General features: G+C 43.3%; 1 protein-coding gene across 1 annotated transcript; it reads right to left on the reverse strand.

Moving 5' to 3' along the window:
* Nucleotides 1-502: 502 nt before the first annotated feature.
* LOC146631239 (phosphatidylinositol 5-phosphate 4-kinase type-2 beta-like) lies at nucleotides 503-16448 on the reverse strand. The gene is made up of 10 exons (XM_085355208.1): nucleotides 15875-16448; nucleotides 10416-10513; nucleotides 7862-7958; nucleotides 7622-7774; nucleotides 6440-6586; nucleotides 4648-4686; nucleotides 4178-4291; nucleotides 2909-3170; nucleotides 2691-2794; nucleotides 503-2299 (listed from the first exon to the last, which is right to left on the reverse strand). The coding sequence occupies exons 1-10, from the start codon at nucleotides 16016-16018 to the stop codon at nucleotides 2219-2221; spliced, it is 1239 nt and encodes a 412-aa protein (XP_085211334.1). The 5' UTR covers nucleotides 16019-16448; the 3' UTR covers nucleotides 503-2218.
* Nucleotides 16449-18913: the final 2465 nt, after the last annotated feature.

Here is an 18913-nt window from a genome sequence, read left to right on the forward strand (position 1 = left end):
TCTTAGAAATCGAGTTCACTGTCGAAATCAATGCCTCAAAGTGAAATCGCAAACTGATTGAATGAGCTCATCAAAATCCTTGATGAGTTGTTAAAATGCTCTAACAAATTACATTTTTAAGGATTGAGGGTGAACCACAAAGTTTAGACTTCACCTTTGACATTTGTGCCACTTGTTCCTTCAGACCTTCACCCTTGATAACACACCTGTGTGGAGTAGTGGGAGAGCAGTTGAGGGTTCAAGTCCAATCAGGCACACCTTCCAGGAAAGCTCACCAAGAGCACACAAGTCTCCCACAGAATATGATGATGTAGTTTAAGGCACCAGTGGGAAAGATGTTGAAAAAGCACAGAAAGAAAACAAGCCCCTTAAAATGCCATTTACAGAATATTAAACTCACATAATGTCAATATGAGCTCAAGAGGGCTGGACCAGTAAAGCCATTACCTATAAAAAAGGAAAAAAACTTTTATTTGTTAAAGTAGTACACATTTAATCCCCAAGTTACAAAAAGTGCAGTTTCAACAATTTTTTTCCACATTATAAAAGAAATACTGCTGTAGTAAATCACAGGAAATGCATACAAAAAATGCAGAGACTGCCCAGTAATCAAAAACGTTTCATGCCAATTCACAAAAATATCCCGTTCTTACTGTGAACCTACTGTATTTTTATATGCATGTAGTAAATACTCAAACATGAACACTTCTGTCATTTAACAGTTTTTCTTCAGCTGAGCCACAGGGCATGTAAGGCTGTAGAGTTGACAAAACAAAAATACTTTGCCCTCCTAATTTTCACATTTTCCAAAATCATCCAAATGACCCCCAGACCGTTGGGATGACAGCCTGGGTTTAAAGCAAACTGGAATTTTTCCTGGTTCCAGAGTCAAAATCAGGCAGGAAGTTTTCACCTGCCATCCAACAGCATGTTGGATTAATGGTGCCCATCTGGCCTCTGGACACGCTCACAAAACAGCTTCTTAATGTAAAGAGTTTGTAACAGTATAGCAATAAGAAAAAAAGCATAATAGATTCACTAGTGTAAATGCAGTCTGGACTAATAGTTCTTATTGGTATAGTAATCAGATTACATGTAATCCATTACCCACCAAAGCCAAGTGTTACAAATATGAGACCCAAGAAGCAGAAAGAAGCACAGCCAAACCACAAAAACAAGATAAAACTCCCTTTAATATGCAATGAATCATTTTCAAGTAACCTTTTTTCCTAATGTCTGCTGGTAACAAAACAATACTGTATACAAACACAAAGTTGCTACATTAATGTAAACAAGATATAAAAATGATCCTTATGGTAATAAAACAAGTATTTGCTGCAGAATTCCCCTTTTTAAAGTGAATGTTTTTGTTGTTTTTTTGTCCTCTTTGACCGACCTCCACCAAGTTCACGGTTAAATTGGAAAAATATTCAGAAACAATATGGCAACAGAACATTCAAACACGGATTTTTTTTTCCTTTTTTTAAAAAGTTTTAGTCGTAACACTCAGATGCCAAGTTCAGTGGTTCGATGTTTCAACTGGTGGAGTCTCATGTACAAGTCAGCCATGCATTTTTTTGATATTGCATTCTTTTACTTAATACACCATTATATATTCATGTGTTCATCACCCTGTCGTTCCAAATCCATCAGAAGAACTTGTAAAAAAAACAAAAGAAAAATTGTTACCGAGAGAGAAGCCTGATGGCGACTGTCGAAGAGTTTGCCATGCAATCAGACCTTTCTTCATCTGCGTGTGTGCTGCATGTGTGCGTGTATGTCTAATAGAAATTATAGGAACAACAACAACATGAACAGAAACTAAAGAGACTCTACTAACGAACTGGTAACTGCTGAAGCTGACACACTCATTCAAGGCATTAGTGAGACAGTTTCCGTGCTGGCGTGAGGAGCAACAAGGTGGCTGAAGGAGAGCAGGTTCTTTTTTTGTTGTTTGTTTATTTGTTTGTTTGTTTTTTAAGAAAAACACCACAGGGAGAATACCAGGAACCAAATTCAGTGAGAGGGGTTCACAGGTGGAGTCGGGATAGTGTAACAGGCTTGATGCTGAGGAGAGGTGGTTTAGTTTTAACGATGGGAGACTGACCTACACTGAGGTGAGGGAGGAGAGAAACGTGTGTGTGTGTGTGTGCGCGTGGGCGTGGCATCTGACAGATCTGACAGGGAGAGACCAGCTGGCTGGACTGGAAGATGATGTTTACGATAAGATGTTGGACATGAACTCGTAGAATCGTTTGGAGTACTGCTCCGGGTTCACTGTCGAGATCTCGGCCCCCGCCTGGGAACAAAAAAATAAACATAAACACAATTTAGATGAAGTGACACATGTGATAAAGTACACAGCACCACACATTTCAAGAGGAAAAAAAAACCAAACCTTTCAGGGAAAACCACACACAAAATCTGTTACCACGGTGACTGTGTCAGACAAAGCGATAATAATTATAAAAGCAGTCTTTAAATGACAGAGACATTAGACTACAGGCTGCGGCGATCAATCGCGCCATGTGATTAACGTCATCAGGAAGGAGGTGGTGGTTAGAAAGAAAGGCTTTCAGTCCACGGGGCCACGCCTGGGCAGCTTTTGTCTCGTCGTGTTTACAGCGGCACACAGCTGAGCAGCAAAACAAACAGTCGGTGGCGAGCAGAGCGCTAATCTTAACACTCACCCCATGTTTCACAGTTTTGGCAGCATGTGCAGCTTTTTTCTTAGCGTCATAGTGTGTGAGAATGTCGATGATAGCCATGAAGTATACCTCCTTCTTCACAGCACCTGTGGAGAACGCCACAAGGAGATTTTATTAAAACAAACAAAACAGCCGATAAAGACGGCGTTAATCTGCTGGCTGCGAATTTCAATAACACTCATGTTAAAGGCGGCGCTCACTGTCATGGCTCTTGATCGCGTAAACATCCACAGAGGGGTCGAACTCCCCGGGGCCGAAAAACCCGCCGCAGTTCAGAGGGTTTCCGGGACTGTCGGGAGGCGTGCCGAAAGAGCCCGTTAACACGCCTCCTCCCATCCCGTCGTTCTCGTACTCCTCGTCCTCCCCCGTGCCCTCCACGTCCATCTCCTCTTGCTCCGCCCGCTCCACATCATGGATGCCCACCAGGAGACTGTAGTCCATGATCTTCAGAGTGGCCAGGAACTAAAACACACAGGAAACACTTGGTTCAAAACCTCTGCATCTCTGCACAGAGCAGTCGCCGTTCCGGTCTTTCAGACTAACGTTTGGAATCATTTTACAAATTAAATTTCAAGTAACAGCTGTTAAAATATTCATCTCACCGGTGTGATGGTTAAATAAGTGAGGCATGCCGTGTTTACAGACAGTAAGGTTTCAGAAACATTTACTGATTATACCAGCAGGAGGCTGATTTGAACTTTTAGTTTTTTATCTTTAGAAATACATGTTGTAGCCAAGGGGGAAAATAAAAGTCTTCGTCAGGCTTTATGCAGTCATGTGGAAAATTAAGTACACCTCATGAACCACTTTTAGCAACAATAAGCTGAAGTAAGAGTTTTCTGTATGGCTGCATCCGTCTCTGACATCGTTTCTTTAGCTACAGCTCTCTTCAGGCCCCAGTGCAGCATTTCAACCAAACTGAGGTCTGCTCGATAAAAAAAGTTCTAGTGGCCCGTCATCATTCTGATGTAGATTTGCTGCTCTGCTTAGCATCACTGTCCTGTCACTATGACTCTAGAATACTTTGGTATACAGAGTTCACGGCCCACTCAATGACTGCATGATCACCCCTGCACCACCACGCTGACAGGTGCATTTCTCCAAACACGGTGCAGAGCATCAGAACCTTCCTCTTGGCAACCCTTCGAAACAAGCCACACTTGTTCTGTCTCTTCCTGATGATACTGTCATGAACTTGTGCATTTAACATGCTAACTGTAGAGCCTGAATTGGAGCGCTTGGGTTGTTTTAAGATTACAAGCTAAAATGAGAGCGCATTAACAGAAAAGATCCAAACTGGAGTTCAGACTTTACATAAACGAATCCATAAAATAAATTATATTTAGGCTTACTCATGCATAACGTTTTAGCGCAGGGAGCCTGTTAACAAAAACAATCTCAGCATTTATGCTGGGTGAAGCGGTTTCATTCCAGAGCAGGAACAATGAAAGCCTGAATGTGTGTTTTACCTCTACATCCCGTTTTAGCTTTTCCAAAAAGTACTTTTTGTTGTCGTCTCCTATCTGCAGCTTGTGGCCTTCATTCAAGAAGTCGTTGTCTTTGAAAGTGGGGAGCTCTTTCGCCTGAAGAGAAGAGGGGGTGGTGTTATGAAGCTGCAGCAGGAGCCGTGTTTTATATTCAAACCAAACCTGTTTTTAAATGCTAATGAAAAACTCAGAGGTGCCGGGGCCCACCTACATCATCGGCTGCTGACTTTCAGCGTGCACTGATGTTAACATTCATATTCATGCAGTCATGATTACAACCATGTGACAGAGAAAATACACAAATTTAAGTCAAATCATGCTGACAGCATCTGCTTACATACAAGCACTTAATTTTAGCAGCAGTATGACAGGTTTGCTTGTGGGGTGAGCTAAGGCCATCTATTTTTATCCCATCGTGTCAGCAGACATCAATGCACAGAAATAAAGCCCACCTTCTCCTTGTCGCTGGCTTCCCTTGAGACTGTCGAACCCTAGAAAAGATGCAAAATAAGAATAAAAATAGAATGAGCGAGACACATCAGAGGAAGCATTAGCATATTTGCACACAGCTGTCAGTATTAGAAACACAAAGATGCTTTCTCCTGAGGATACCGGCATGAAAGGAGGTGTGTGCCGATAAGCACCGATTAAAGAAGTGAGCTACATCCACAGTCATCTTCATACAGACCTAGTTCAATCCTTGGGTAGCAATCAGGGATGCAAATATCGAGGAATCTGTCTGGTTAATAGTTACAGAAAAGCCAAAAGCAACAGAAACTGGATGTTTTAAGATTACATTTATTTCTAAAGTTTATAAATTATGGCCTTCAATTAAAAAATACTTCCTTAAAAGAAAAATTATCAATCATTTCTTCACCTTCGCACAGATTGTGATTAATCCTTTATTGTTTTTTATATATTGTATTGTACCCACAGACAGTATAAAAGACAAGTGAGTAGAAGATGAAGACACCGTGCCATTTTTACTGGCCACCAGGGGGCGATACTTGGTTCCAAATAGACTCCAGCTTGTGTGGAAGTGGATGGTAAAAAGTCCCACAGCCTCCTTTCTCTGTGACTTCAATAAAAATCCTTCCTGAGTTTATGGGATTAAGTCTTATTCAGCAGATCATTAATTCCATTTTACTAAGCTATTGTCATTTTAAGAGCCAAAAAAGATTATCTGGGGTATTCTTAATGGCTTCGCTGTTAGTCACAAGCCATTAATCGATGATTGTGCAGTTTCTCAGATGGACCTTTCGCTCTCACATCCGGTTTCAAAACACCAAGATGGCAACAGCAGAAGTTATAAAGACAACCGAACTGCGTTGAAGTGTTTCAGCTCTTTGTCATGGCTTTCATCGTTTAGGGCTGCGCTAATGAACAACGATCGGCGGAACTGATGACAGCAGGATTGCTAATCAAAACAGCATTATCAGTTAAACATTACATTTAATCTCCCTCACTGTAGCTTCATCTCAGCATCTCAACAACACTTTGGACACAATAGTTTTATATTTTTATGTTGCTTTTATAGTGAGTTGAGAATTTGTCATGATTCGGGGGGAGATGTTCCTCGCTGTTGGTCTGATTTGAAATGAGATGGGTCTCATGGGCCTGTGTATTTGCAGAGACACTCGTTTATCTCTTTAACCCTGCATGTGTTGGTCAAAGAGTCTGCTGTGTGTGGGGAGGGAAAGGCATTTTATACCAGTATAATCACGAGCATGGATCCCCAAACAGTGCTTTCGTTCCCAGGAGACTCCTGGCTATATGAAATTGATTTATTGTCTAAAAACATTTTACTGCCAAAGGGAAAAAAAAAGTTCAGGAGGTAGAGCAGGTCATCTACTAATTAGAAGCCTGGCGTTTTGATCTCCGATGCTCCCGTCTGTATGCCAAATATCCTTGGGCAACATACTAACACCCAGCTGCTCTCTGATGGATGGAAATGTCAGAAAATACTTGAGCATAGAAAAAAGCTTGTATGAATGGGTGAATGAGGCCTGTTGTAAAAAGCACTTTGAGTGCTCAGAGTAGAAACGCACTTTACAAGAACGGGTCCATTTACCACAAGTGCTTAAATTAACACATATTGTTAAATAACCCTCAAGTTTAAAAAAAATGAAAGCCAAATTATGAAACTGAGTTTGAAGAACGTATGCGAGACCGTAAATGTGGCGTAAAGCTCTCTAAAAGGATGATGAGACTCGTGTGCATGTGCGGCGTAGCCAGCGTACCTACCTTCAGGTCGTATTTGCGGTGTACGGTGAGCCGATGGCTGAATACATTCCGGGTCACCACCATGTACGTCTCCACCCCGTCCACCGTTAGCCTGTACATGCCCAGGAACTGAGGGAGCAGCGTGTTGCCATGACACTCCACTATAAACTGGAGACGGCCAGGGGAGGCGAGCACAGAGAGAAACAGGAAGTGTGGGGGTGAGGAATCAAATACACGCAGAATACAAGCTGATTAAAAGTGAGCGCAGCTTCGTTTCTGTGTTTAACTTTAAAAGGCAGAGATCACGCTCTCCTCCAACACTCCTGTTGGGACGGGAATTATTCTGCTCATTTCCAGCGCCACGCGTTTATTCCTGGACTCTGCTAAGCTAGTTTTGCACAATTCACAGCTCAGAATAATCCTTCTTTATCTTATGGCCATGCTGCAGATCCAAGCAATCCGTTTTAGCTCCTCCTACTTCAGGCTTAATTTCCTCCTGATCTGCTGGGGCTGATATGTCCCTAAACTTTTATATTCTCTATGACATCATAAAAAATAAATACTGGTGCCGGAGTGTATAAACACCTGTGCTATCAATTTGAAACTCCTACGTCGCTTCATTCTCGAGTTCTTCCGTTCACACACCTGTGTCCACTCCGCCCGCCCTGCAGGGCGACAGCAATAATCCATCAGCCTTTTACGGCCGAGGGGTAAAAAGTGAAGCTGGGCGTTTCACCTAATTTGTTGTGTTATTCTTCTTTTATTCTTCACCACTGACTCACACCAGATTTTGCTTGACAACAGGCTTCAGCCCTGCATGGCTTTAAACTGACAAGCCAATTGTTTTACAACATGTTTGACTTATTGGTTTTTAATCTTCTGTCCGTGCGTATATGACTGTATTTTACTGTGCGCATTATCTGTGGCTTAGCGAGAGCCACCTAAATAATCACAGGGATTACTTGTACAAACGCGACCTCGTTATTTAAAACCTCGACCATTTCTGTAACAATACATGGACAGAAAATAAATTAATAACAGGTTCTCTTTATCTTTAGATTCAAATCTAGATTAGAAATTATTTAACAAACTGATGCTCCTGAATTTTTCTCCTCACACCCGACACGTGAGCACATTTCAATACTAGGATAATGAATCACAATAAAAGTCTGGCTCTGCAGTTCCTCGCAGCGGTGCCTCTACCTGGTGATATTTCTTTAGGATGTTGTGCATCTCAGCGATGTCCTCACTGGACACGGTTTTGATGACGAAGCGGTGGTCGTAGCTGGACAGGATGCGGTTGCCGAAGCGGCCCTGGGTGTCGCTGTTGAGCGGGGCGCTCCTGGTCAGAGAGTTCTGCCAAACCAAACGCAACAAGGTGGATTAAGCTCCTGTGAGAGCGAATGAACATTTCTGCTTGTGCGTCAGTGTCTGAGGTCTCACCTGGTAGTCCTGGTCATCAATGCAGAACCTCTCCCTCAGGTTTCTGAACACCATGGGGCAATACTCTTTAAACTTAAAGCGACTAGGCAGGTTTTCTCTGGCAGGAGAGACGAACAGAGTCAACACAATCTAAAACGAGGAATTAAAAATCACTGACTTCAACTTTTTTTGCTCGCTGTTGGATTTATTTCTGCTTCTCTGGAATCAGACTGAACAAAGAGATGGTGTGAAGTTGTCATTTGCAGTACAGCAAAGGGCAGAAAACAGAGAACTCACTCAAACTGATTTAAATGTAAAGATCTCAACAGCATTATTGCCCTGATCACTTATGAAAAACAAACAAAAAAATAGATTTTAAAAAGCTCATGTATAATGTGATGCGGCTACTAATGCAGCCACAAATCAAATATTTCTTTATGTTGCACTGCTTGTCCTCACACTGAAACCACTGCAGAGCCTGATGCACTGGGATATGGACCATCACAGTTTACAGCTTATAAGTGAGAAACGAGCTCTCCTGAGTAAATAAAGCACTTTGGAAACTGAAATGAAACTTAACTAGTTCAGATCTTCTGAACTTTTTCGCTGATGTTGAAAAAAGAAACAAAACACCACACTGATTCATTTTAGTTTCACTGAAGGCTCAACCCAGAGCAAAGAAATGGAGCCAATGTGGAAGTGCCAAAAGTTACAGTTCCTCTAAGAGCCTTCCACATACAATGCACCGCTGCACTCTTACATCTATTCTTTTCTACTGTTTGCGCCACACAAGAACAGTTTCCTGCTGGGAAACACTTACATGTGCCGCTGCCAAATTTCCACACAGGTTGAACTTTGACTCCAAATTTAAAAGTTTACAGCAAATTTAAGCATGTTGGTATGAAAACCAGTTTCAGCTTCTATGGATAGTTTTCTAACAACTCTGAATATTGTGAGGTTTTGTAACGTATCCACCTGGATGCTGTGGTTTAGGGGTGTCACCACTGTGATTCATAGAAGCAGTTAGAGCCGGTCTCTGTCTGCTGGAGCAAAACTCTGCTACTCCGAGTCAAACTGGACCTTTTCTGTGTGCGTGTGCTGCTGGTGCTTTCTGAAGCATGTCTTAATCAACTATCAGGATAAAATTAAGGCTTGCTGTGAGGTACAGACTATCCAATGAGTGAGATCACGGCGTCCAAGTCCATCTTTTATACAATCTGTGGCTTTCGCGATAAAAGCCCTTTTTCCATTAGTACCTACTCGGATCAACTCAACACGGCACGACTCGGATCGACTCGTTTTCCATTACAATCTAGTACCACCGAATGTGCATGGGGTCGTTATAGCAACGCAGCCAAGAGTCCCACAATTAGCATACGACACGAAGGCTGAACATCGAGGCAACGATACACCTGCTGCTCGGTCGGCTTTACGTCAGACTCGGGCTTTGGTTGTTTTTTTTTGCGATTTCCCTCGTTGTTGGGTTTGATTTTCGCAAACGACATTCATGACTCATCGAGGCATGACACTGACTAACCAATCGGTGGTATGCAGTCTGTCGATGTCACACTTTTGGATCACCTCGGATTGCGTGGAACCCCAGCAGAGTAGGTGCTAAAAAAAGTATCTGGTACCAAGTACGATCACTTAAAGAAAACCCTGAAAACTGAGGCGAGCCGACCCGAGTAGGCACTAATGGAAAAGGGGCTAAAGGCTCCACCTTCAGCTGATCGATCTACAACAATGGATCCAGTCCAGGTGAGGTGTGTCAACACTGTGAAGGATACTGGCCAATGTTTATTCCCTAAAATCAACCAGTCCTGTAGTATAACTTGCATATAATGTAATATGTGATACTACAAGGATTTTAGGCATTAAAAGTTGCTGCTGTTTTAGATCGACTGTACAAAATACATTTTATAACAGCTGTAAAAGCGCTCAGGCAGCCCTTAAAGGACGAGCATACCTGAGCAAAGAGACAAAACCATCTGCACCTTAATAATGAGTCAAACGCTCAAAAACAAACAAACAAAAACCTACACAGAATTCATTAGTGGGGGTGCAAAACACTGCTAAATGTGAGCAACAAAGTGACTCATCTTTGGGGCAGCATTGGCTATATTTCAGTGATGTTTTTTTAATTCCACATTGTTTTGTCCACTCCTGCATGCAGGACCGTGGGACACATTTCTCTACCTCAGCCGTGCAGGGGTTAAGAAAACAGTGCAGAGTTTCAGTGTTCCCAGGTTGGTACTTTGCAGTGAGGATGATTTAAAGCGTTCAGATGAGCTTCAACAATAATGTGTCTAAATGCAACCTCGTCCTGCAATAACATCCTCACCGTGGATTCAGATACCAGGGCGTTCGGAGGGCTGCTTTGTACCTCTGAAAGGATTTCATGAATGCAGAAAGTTAAAGCTACAACCTGCAATCTCTGACCAGCGAGCAGACTTGCAGAGTCCTTTTATGAGGAGTCAGTCTATCAGAATCAGAAGGTGTTCTGAACCCTGCTGGAGCCTTGACACTTTTGTTTACTTGTGGATTACGGACTGTGCCTAAGCTGTGATGTACCTACTTGTTAAATAGGTGGTTGTCCACTTTGATCTTGCTGTAGGCTTTAAAGTCATCTGGCATCAGCATCACTGGTACAGGCACATTACTTAACTCGTTAATCTGAAAGAGGGAAGTGAGAACGAGAGAGAGAGAGAGAGAAATGAGGAAAGAGCCTGAAGAAGAGTGCAAACAGCTGAACAAACAGACTGCACAATTACTGAGGAATAACACAAACCAAGGGAGCAATATTGGCTTTTGCAATTTTGATCTGAGCACAAAACCAAAAAAAAACCCAAAAAAAAAACAGACTCCTACACAAAGTACTCAGTGAGTAGTGCAGGTTAATTTATAGAACAAAGCCACGACTACCTGTAACACAGCTCAGTATTTCAAAGCCGTTTCAAATCTCTGACAGTGATTAACTCGGGGACCAAAGAACACGCAGGCAGGTTTTCTTGCTGCTGCTGCGCCTCCAGACACTCGGCTCATTTACTGAAACTCATCCAGAGCAAAAGCGCAGTGATGAGCTCCGGAAAAAACCTTGCAAATCGCATAAATCACTTTATAGAGTGATGAAAAGGGACAGCACACAGTCACGGTGCTGCCATTTAGAGGAAATAAGTTCTTCTCATACTGGAAGTAAACAACACAGTCGGGTATGCACAAATAATCAGCTGATACTGGCTCTGCTGACTGATTATGGGATGTTAGACGCTGAAATTTGTTACCAATTTTGTGCTTCCTTAAAGTTCAAACGCTGCGATCAACGTTTTAAAGGTCGTCTAATTTTAGTTTTTCGTCATGCAGAAAAATGAATATGTTTGGTTACTTTGTAACTTTTTTTTGTTTGAACCCATGAAGTGCCAACGTCGCCTGTGTTCAGTTTAGTGGAAGACGATCCTCTTGCTCTTATTTTGAAAGTTCAGCTCACATTTGGTTTAAAGTTCCCTTTAAGCTGCGACTTTCTGGAGGAAATCAAAAAAACCTTTGGGCATGGACAAGAGGCATCAGCTTATTACAAAATGCTTTTATTAGCTTCTGATCCTAACACACTGTCCCTCAAAAGAACGTGGGAAATGGACTTAAATCTCAGCTTTACAGTGGAGGAATGGCATTCTCAGGAATCTGAAAACATGTCACGTGAATTGCGTTCAAGATTGGTCCAATTTAAGATTTTAAATAGAGTTTACTGGACACCCTCACGGTTGCTGACGATGCATGCTGGAAGTGCCAGCAGGTAGGGCTGCCACGATTAGTCGACTAGTAACGATTACGTCGACTATTAAAATCGTTGAAGACTAATTTAATAGTCGACGCATCGTTTGAAGCTTTGTAAGATCACAAAAGATGCAGGAATGAGTAGCAGGATTTAAGAGTGTAATAACGGACTGAAACAGAAGATGGCAGCACTGCATGTACAAGGATGCCAGCTGCCGTTAAACCCCGAAGAAGAAGAAGCTGTGTCCCAGAATTCATAGCGCGGCCCAGCTCAGTTGTCAACAATGGCGGCAGCTAGTTAGTTTTAATGTTACTCTTATTATTCTTTCTGGGTCACAAAATAAACGATTAACGTATTTTCAGGCGAGAATGTAGCTGTGTAAACCTCAAATATCTGCTCAGTTTATCAAGACACCACATATTTTCAAAAGCGCTCCGACGTTTTCAGAGACGTCTGTTACCCACCGCTAGCTCGATAGCTAGCCGGGGGCAAGGCTCACTAGAGCCGTGAGAACACCGGACTCCCGGCAAATCGTTTTCAAACCCACCGCCGTCTTTCGCTACTCAGGTTAAACATGATATATAAGTCACTTAGATAACTTAAAAATGTTGTTGTTTGCCTTTTTTTAAGTATTTTATTGGTTCCTGATTAAATCTGTTTGGCTGAGATTAAAGTTAAGAGTTTTTACACAGCTGAATAAACGTCAAGCAGATTAAACTCCATCTAAACAATCTGAAAATGTCATTAAAATTTAATAAACTCTCATCTTGTCTTTATTTTTAGTTAGCACATACCTTTGGTGTGGCCCGCGAAGCCACACCAAATTACTAGAGCTGGCCTACTGGTATTATAAAGCTAATATATATATTGTTTAGTATTAAGCTTTGCTTGTTCCATATTCAGTTTTTCAGCAAAACGTGTTTGAGTCCATAAGAAAAGATTCATTCTTATATCTGGAGGAATAAATATATTTCAATAAATATTAATGTTAGCCCGCGACTTTGTTCCAGTTTTGAATTTTGGCCCACTGTGTATTTGAGTTTGACACCACTGCCTTAAACACTTAAAGCTGTAAGCTAATGATAGTTATATAAGAGCAGATGCTGCTGGTGCAATAAGCTGTATGTTTTACGTCCAATGGATGCATGATCTGATTAGTCGACTAATCGCAAAAATAATCTGTGACTAGTCGACTATCAAAATAATCGTTTGTGGCAGCCCTACCAGCAGGGAAGCGGCACACTTTTACATTTGCTTTGGGGGTGCGTCAAAGTCCAAGATTATTGGATTCATATTCACACCGTAGTAGAGAAGGTTGTAGGTCAAGGGGTCCCATTTATGAACAGTCTTTACGTATTAGGAGACCCTTCAGCTTTGAGTCACTTACCCACTCCTCTTGCTCATTGGGTACAAACAGCTATTATGCTGGAGAGGAAGCCGTTGGTGAAAGAGTGGAAGGCCTCATCGACTCCTCAGTGGTATACCTCTTTGGGACAAGTGGCAGCTTATGAAAGATTATCATATAGATTGTGGGCGACCGTGGCTAAGGGGGTTGGGAAGCGTATCTGTAACCGGAAGGTCACCGGTTCGATCCCCGGGCTCTCTGTCCTGGTCGTTGTGTCCTTGGGCAAGACACTTTACCCTACTGGTGTTGGCCAGAGGGGCCGATGGCGCAATATAGCAGCCTCGCCCAGGGCAGCTGTGGCTACAACCGTAGCTTGCTTCCACCAGTGTGTGAATGCATTGTAAAGCGCTTTGGGTGCCTTGAAAAGCGCTGTATAAATCCAATCCATTATTATTAAATAGACTGGACGACTATAACGACAAATGGGCTAACTACTTTTCATACACAGGTCAGTGACGTATTCGGCTAAAGTAGTTAAGGTCGGACTAAATAGGATAGCTGTAATTGGGTCTATGTGAAATATTGGCATCATTGTGTATTTATGTTATTTTGGATCTTTTTTTTTTTTGGATGGAAACATGCATCGATTCTCAATTTGTTTTGTTGTTGTGACTGGGAATGTCCACTCTGTTATCTTCTGGGTGTTTTTTGTTGTTGTTGTTTTAATATTAAAATCTAATAAAGTTTGAGTCATAAAAAAAAAGAAAAAAAATTAAGTTCAGCTCACCCCAGCCCTTCCCGCCCACATGATCCCCTCCCCTCCAGTGGATGTTTTGCCAAATGGTTGGACATATTTCAGCTCAAACTTCTTAGACTCCAGCTCACATCAATAGTGCTCCTCCTGCTCTGGAGGGCACAGTAAACACAACCATGCACCGCTACAACAATCTCACCAAGGCTGCAGAGCACAACTCAGACCACTGCAGTCCAAGATGGGGGAGCTGGACTTCATCCGCAGGGGAGAGACTCACTGAAGAAGCTAGCACTCATACCGATCAGTAATGTATTTGCAGAGGAAAAACTTACAAAATTGCTCAAAGAGCTGTACATGTATGCCTCCCCACCATAAACTGAATCTATATTTGAGAGAATATAATGTTAGTATAAAATATTGGTATCAGCTGTAGGTCATACCACTTTCTGCTATCTGATCACACGCAGAGATTAGCTTTTACTTGCTGATTTCTAATTTTAAAAAAAGCACTCTACAGTCTTACCTCAAGCCACCAAAGATAAGTCCAATATTTTCAATTTGACAGAGGTGTTTGCCCATGACGATCAAAGTTTCCAAACCAGATTTTCAACATGCAGAGAATCCAGTTTGACAGCTTCCTCATACCGGAGGCCTTACGTGTGCGCCGATGTGATGCAAGAAAATCAAGATCAGCTCACGCTGTCTTTTAAAAATCAGTGTCGCGCGTCCATGTCAGTGAAGGAGTTTTGTTGGGGGATTAATAACATCACACAGGTGATGTCTCACATCACCTCATACACAGAGCAACAGTAAATCCTGCAGCATCACAGCTCAGGCTGCATTAAAAATGCATACGACTTCTGAGTGGAAGACGAAGGCTTTGATGAGAAGTCTGTTTGATGTCTTGAATCGGCTTCCCGCCCACACCTCAAATCGTCAGGACTTGTGTGCTGCTCCCACACACACACACACACACACACACACAAAGTTCACCAGCTGAATAATGGAGATGCTGCAGTGATAGCCATATCATTAGCAGCTCACTTAATTCCATAGCAGTGTGCATTTATTTGCTATTCCAGGCAGGCACAGGCACTTCATGTAAATAGCATGAAGTGGGATATTCAGTCTCCCTGTCCGGATCGCCAACATGTCCCAGGGATCCTAACCCTTCTGTTACTACCTGTTAGACTTTGTGTTTTGTTAGTCTAATAATGAAGAATTCAATCAAGTATGACTGGAGCACAAATTAACAGGACCCCGGGAAGAAATGACAGCTTTGTGTGTCAAACAAGCAACATTTCAGCACCAGGAGTTCCCCAAGTCGGCACAATATTTTTCAAAAAACTTCTGTGTCACACCTCAGGGGGTTGTTTTTCCGCGCATCAATCAAGCAAGAGTGCAACCGCCCCTTCACAGCAGGCAGAACTAAACTGCTGGTGCATAGCCCACTCCATCCATCCATCACTGGTGTCCAATCTGCCCCTTCACTGAGCTTTTCATAGGCATAGGCAGCCTCGTCCAAAAGCGAATGCGATAGATTTTCTGCTCTATTTATAGTGAAATGATGTGATGGAGTAAACTGCAGCGAACTGGACGCAGGCGCGGAGTGCGGTAGCTGCAAACGCAAGTCTCAAGAGCAGGTTTATTTGAACAATAGGCAGGCTGCTGTGAGCAGCTGTGTGGAGCTGAAAATCTGTGTAACCTGCTGCTCCGGCTGCCTGTCACACCCCTCCCACCCCACGCCTGCACGCACTTACAGCAACAGCTCACGATACAGCAACAAGATACCGAACACGATGGCAGCTCACTGAATGATCCCTCTCTCTCTTACACACACATACAAACGCAAAACGTATCACAAATATGCACATTTTCTCAAAAGTTAACCAAATAAAATCCCCGCAAAACTCGCGCTTCAGCCACAGCCACCCGTGGAGGCAGCGGCGGCAGCAGTCCGCTATTAACTGCACGAAAACGGCTGGATTACAGCCCAAGTACAGTGTCATATACTTGGCTGAGTCCACGCATGAAAAAGATCAATTACAGGGCATCAAAACTGGCTTGACAGATGAAGGTAGCTGGCTAACAAGCTAGCATGCTAGCTAAATCAAAACAGCGGCGTAAACAAACAGCACACGGGCAGACTGCACAGGTATTTACCGTATGGTTGACACCCCACATTAAAACGCTGAGTATGGGCTCACTGGCGCGGAATAATTTCACTTTCTGTCCTATAAAATGCTTCTTTTTCGTCTTGGTTTTGCTGGCGCTGATGGGCGCTGCGCTGGTGCAGTTGGATGACATGTCTCCGGCTGGGGATTCAGGGTACGCAAGACGGCGGTCCGGGTCGTTCACACAGCGATAAATAAAAACTAAATCTGAAAGTACAGAGCGTTTTTCCTTTTCGAAGAAATCTATAAGTGCATCGTGCTCGTTGACCAACTCGCAGCGAGTCTCTGGGCAGGATGACTGTCTGTTTGGGAGTCAGCGGTGAAGCATTTTGCGCCGTCACCACCCTTCCTCCTCCCGAGCAGGCCGCGGCGTATCCACACAGCAGCTAGCCGGCCATCGGGTTACAGCGCGGCCTCGCTCTAAAAACAGCCTGCAGCGGAGAACCGTCGCCGAGGCAGATCCTCTTCTCTCCGCTCAACGCCTGCAACCCAACACTGATGCCGTTTTACTTGGAAGTGAGTAATCCCGTCATGATGAGCGTGTTGTCACCAGCCCAGCGCTGAGATCGGGGTCTCCTCAAGATGGCGTCCGTGCTGCACTTCACAGTCAACAGCGGCCCCAGCAGGCCAGCGGGGGAATTGCAGGGATTCCCACAGTGTACCGCTCAGGGTTTGCTGCTCGAGCAGTGGTTCTCCCTTTTTTTTCTTCTGACGTGCCCCATTTAAAAAAAAAAAAAGTTCATGTAGACTCCAGAATTTTCTTCGTTTTCTTTGATGGCTGTCAAACAACACTGAGGTGTTCTGTAGCCACTCCTGCTTGGCCGGAGTAATGAAAGGAGACTCCAAAACGCAGACCTGCATGCAGCACGAACTTGTGCATTTAAATTTACACCCAGCTTCACAATATCCATTTAATTTATAGTTTCTATTTCTTTTTCGTCTTCTTTTGGCTGCTTCCTTTCATGGTCACCACAGCAGATCATCTCCCTCCACCTCACCCTGTCATAGAGGGCATGTTATCCCAAGCATCCCCTCTGCATGTCCTCCTTTGCTACATCCATGCACCTTCTCCGAGGTCTTCTTCTCGCCTGGGAGCTCCACCTTTTTTTGGGGGGGGGGGGACAAGAATGTCCGATGTTGGTAGTGTAGCCAGATGGGCTACTCGCCTTCCGTTGTTTTTCTTCTCTCATTCTCTCTCTCTCTCGCTCGCTCTACCACCCTCGCTCTCTTTCCACTGCACTCGCTCCTTGTATCAGGTGATCGGGTTAATTGGGAACCCACCTGCACATTGATTGCAGGGTGGCGCTAGCCTGTATAAAGCTAAGCCGATGTCTTGTTGGATTAATTCCTCCCGAGCTTCTGGTACGATACAGCAGTAAATGCTGGCGTACTGCGACGGACTGATCAGCAAGAGCCGATTATATGACAGCTACAGCGCAGCAGTCTGTTTAATTCTGCCATTGCGGAGAGAGGTGTTCGTGGTATCTCCACCAATGAGAGTATAGTGCCTCCGGTCCTGGGGTAAGCTGTTAGAACTACTTTTATTAGCATTCATAGCTATAAGAGTTTAAGGTTACACTTATCTGTTTCAGGGTTCACTGCTGTACTCACCTCTCCATGGTAAATTGTCCAACCTAAATTGGAAGAGTGGACTGCCTTCTCAGTTGCTGTTGTGAACTCCTCCTTGGTGGAGTCTGCTGTCTTGTCTTGTTTTGTCTTATCTTGTTTTTATTAAGTAGGCTTACCTTTTTTTTGGGTTCGCCTGGTGTTCTATTTTACCCTGGACTGTTGCTCGTACCCACACTTCTGTGATCGGGCTGAAGTGATTCTCTGCCCGAGTGTCGTGCTGGGACTCTAAATCGCCTGGGTGGCCGGTCTCAGCCGGTGGGGAGCCAGACCGGCCTACGCCTGAGAATAATTATTACCAGCACGAGTGGTAGTTTGACCCGTGGGGAATAAGCCTTTCCCGTGTGTGTGTGTGTGTGTGTGTGTGTGTGTGTGTGTGATTTCTTTTATTAAAGTGTGTTTTAGTCTTTTTATGATTTGTAGCGAGCCTGACGCTCAGTGTCCTTTTATTCTTTTAACATTTCTGTGTTTTATTTCAGTGAAGGAGGACGAGCCAGTGGCCCTGGGACCTCAGGTGGTGGGTCGTTTTCACACTTTCTTTTGTACAGCACTGGGTGGTCTGCAGTGATTCTTTTGGTGTGATTTTTCTTTTGGTTCCACGGCTGCTGGTAAGTCCAAGTTCCACGATTGTTTATTTTTACTGTAGGACACTGTCAATAATGATGCTACATCTTGACTTTTAATATTTTATTTATAAAATATTATTTATAATATTTTATTTCTATAAATAAAACTGTTTTAATATTGGAAGCCAACCTGCCTCAGTGTGCATCCTTGAATCTGTGCGGTCTTCTTTTATTCCTTTTATTTATTTTTCTTAAATATATTTCCTGGGGGTGTAATTCCCCTAGGTGGCGTTGTCAAGTTTATTTATTTTGTTCATAACCCTGCCGACCACTTGGTCACATACTTGGCGTTGTCGACAGGATGCACGTTTGAGGTAGATGTTTGGTTTTGTAAATTGTTTTATTTTTTTGCAACGAGTCTAGTTCACCTGTTTGAAGGCTCTATTTGTTTTAGAGTGTGATTATAGACAAGACAGCAGTATCCAGGTAGAAGGAAGAGTAATAGGATTTTAGCACCTTGCTGATTTAATTTTCTCTTTTTTTTTTTTTGGGTCAAAATTTATTATGGAGGAAGAATTGCAGCAACTTAGAGACTTGGTAGCGCAGTTAAGGGCAGATAATGAGCAATTGCGCCGGGATGGGGGCGCTGTGCTCGAGTCTGGTGGCGGGGCCGCGTCGTCCTCTTTCGTACCAGCTGGTTGCATACCAAATGTTGGTAGCCAGGCCGCCGTTACAGAGCGTCTGGTGGTGGTGCCTAGGGACCGTAAATGTCCCATGTTCAATGGTAGAACAGGCATCAATATAGCTGAATGGGTCGAAGAGGTTCAAGCATGCAT

This window comes from Diplotaxodon limnothrissa, linkage group LG6 (assembly GCF_057381915.1).
Source record: "Diplotaxodon limnothrissa isolate DT_005_m linkage group LG6, D_limnothrissa_male_GT1.1, whole genome shotgun sequence".
Lineage (NCBI taxonomy): Eukaryota > Metazoa > Chordata > Actinopteri > Cichliformes > Cichlidae > Diplotaxodon > Diplotaxodon limnothrissa.

Coding starts and splice junctions, on each gene's coding strand:
- LOC146631239 (XM_085355208.1), bottom strand. CDS start 16,018: ATGTCATCCAACTGCACCAGCGCAGCGCCCATCAGCGCCAGCAAAACC. Junction 6,587..7,621: donor TCCTAAAGAAATATCACCAG/GTAGAGGCACCG, acceptor GGCCGTCTCCAG/TTTATAGTGGAGTGTCATGG. Junction 4,292..4,647: donor AAGCCAGCGACAAGGAGAAG/GTGGGCTTTATT, acceptor TCTTCTCTTCAG/GCGAAAGAGCTCCCCACTTT.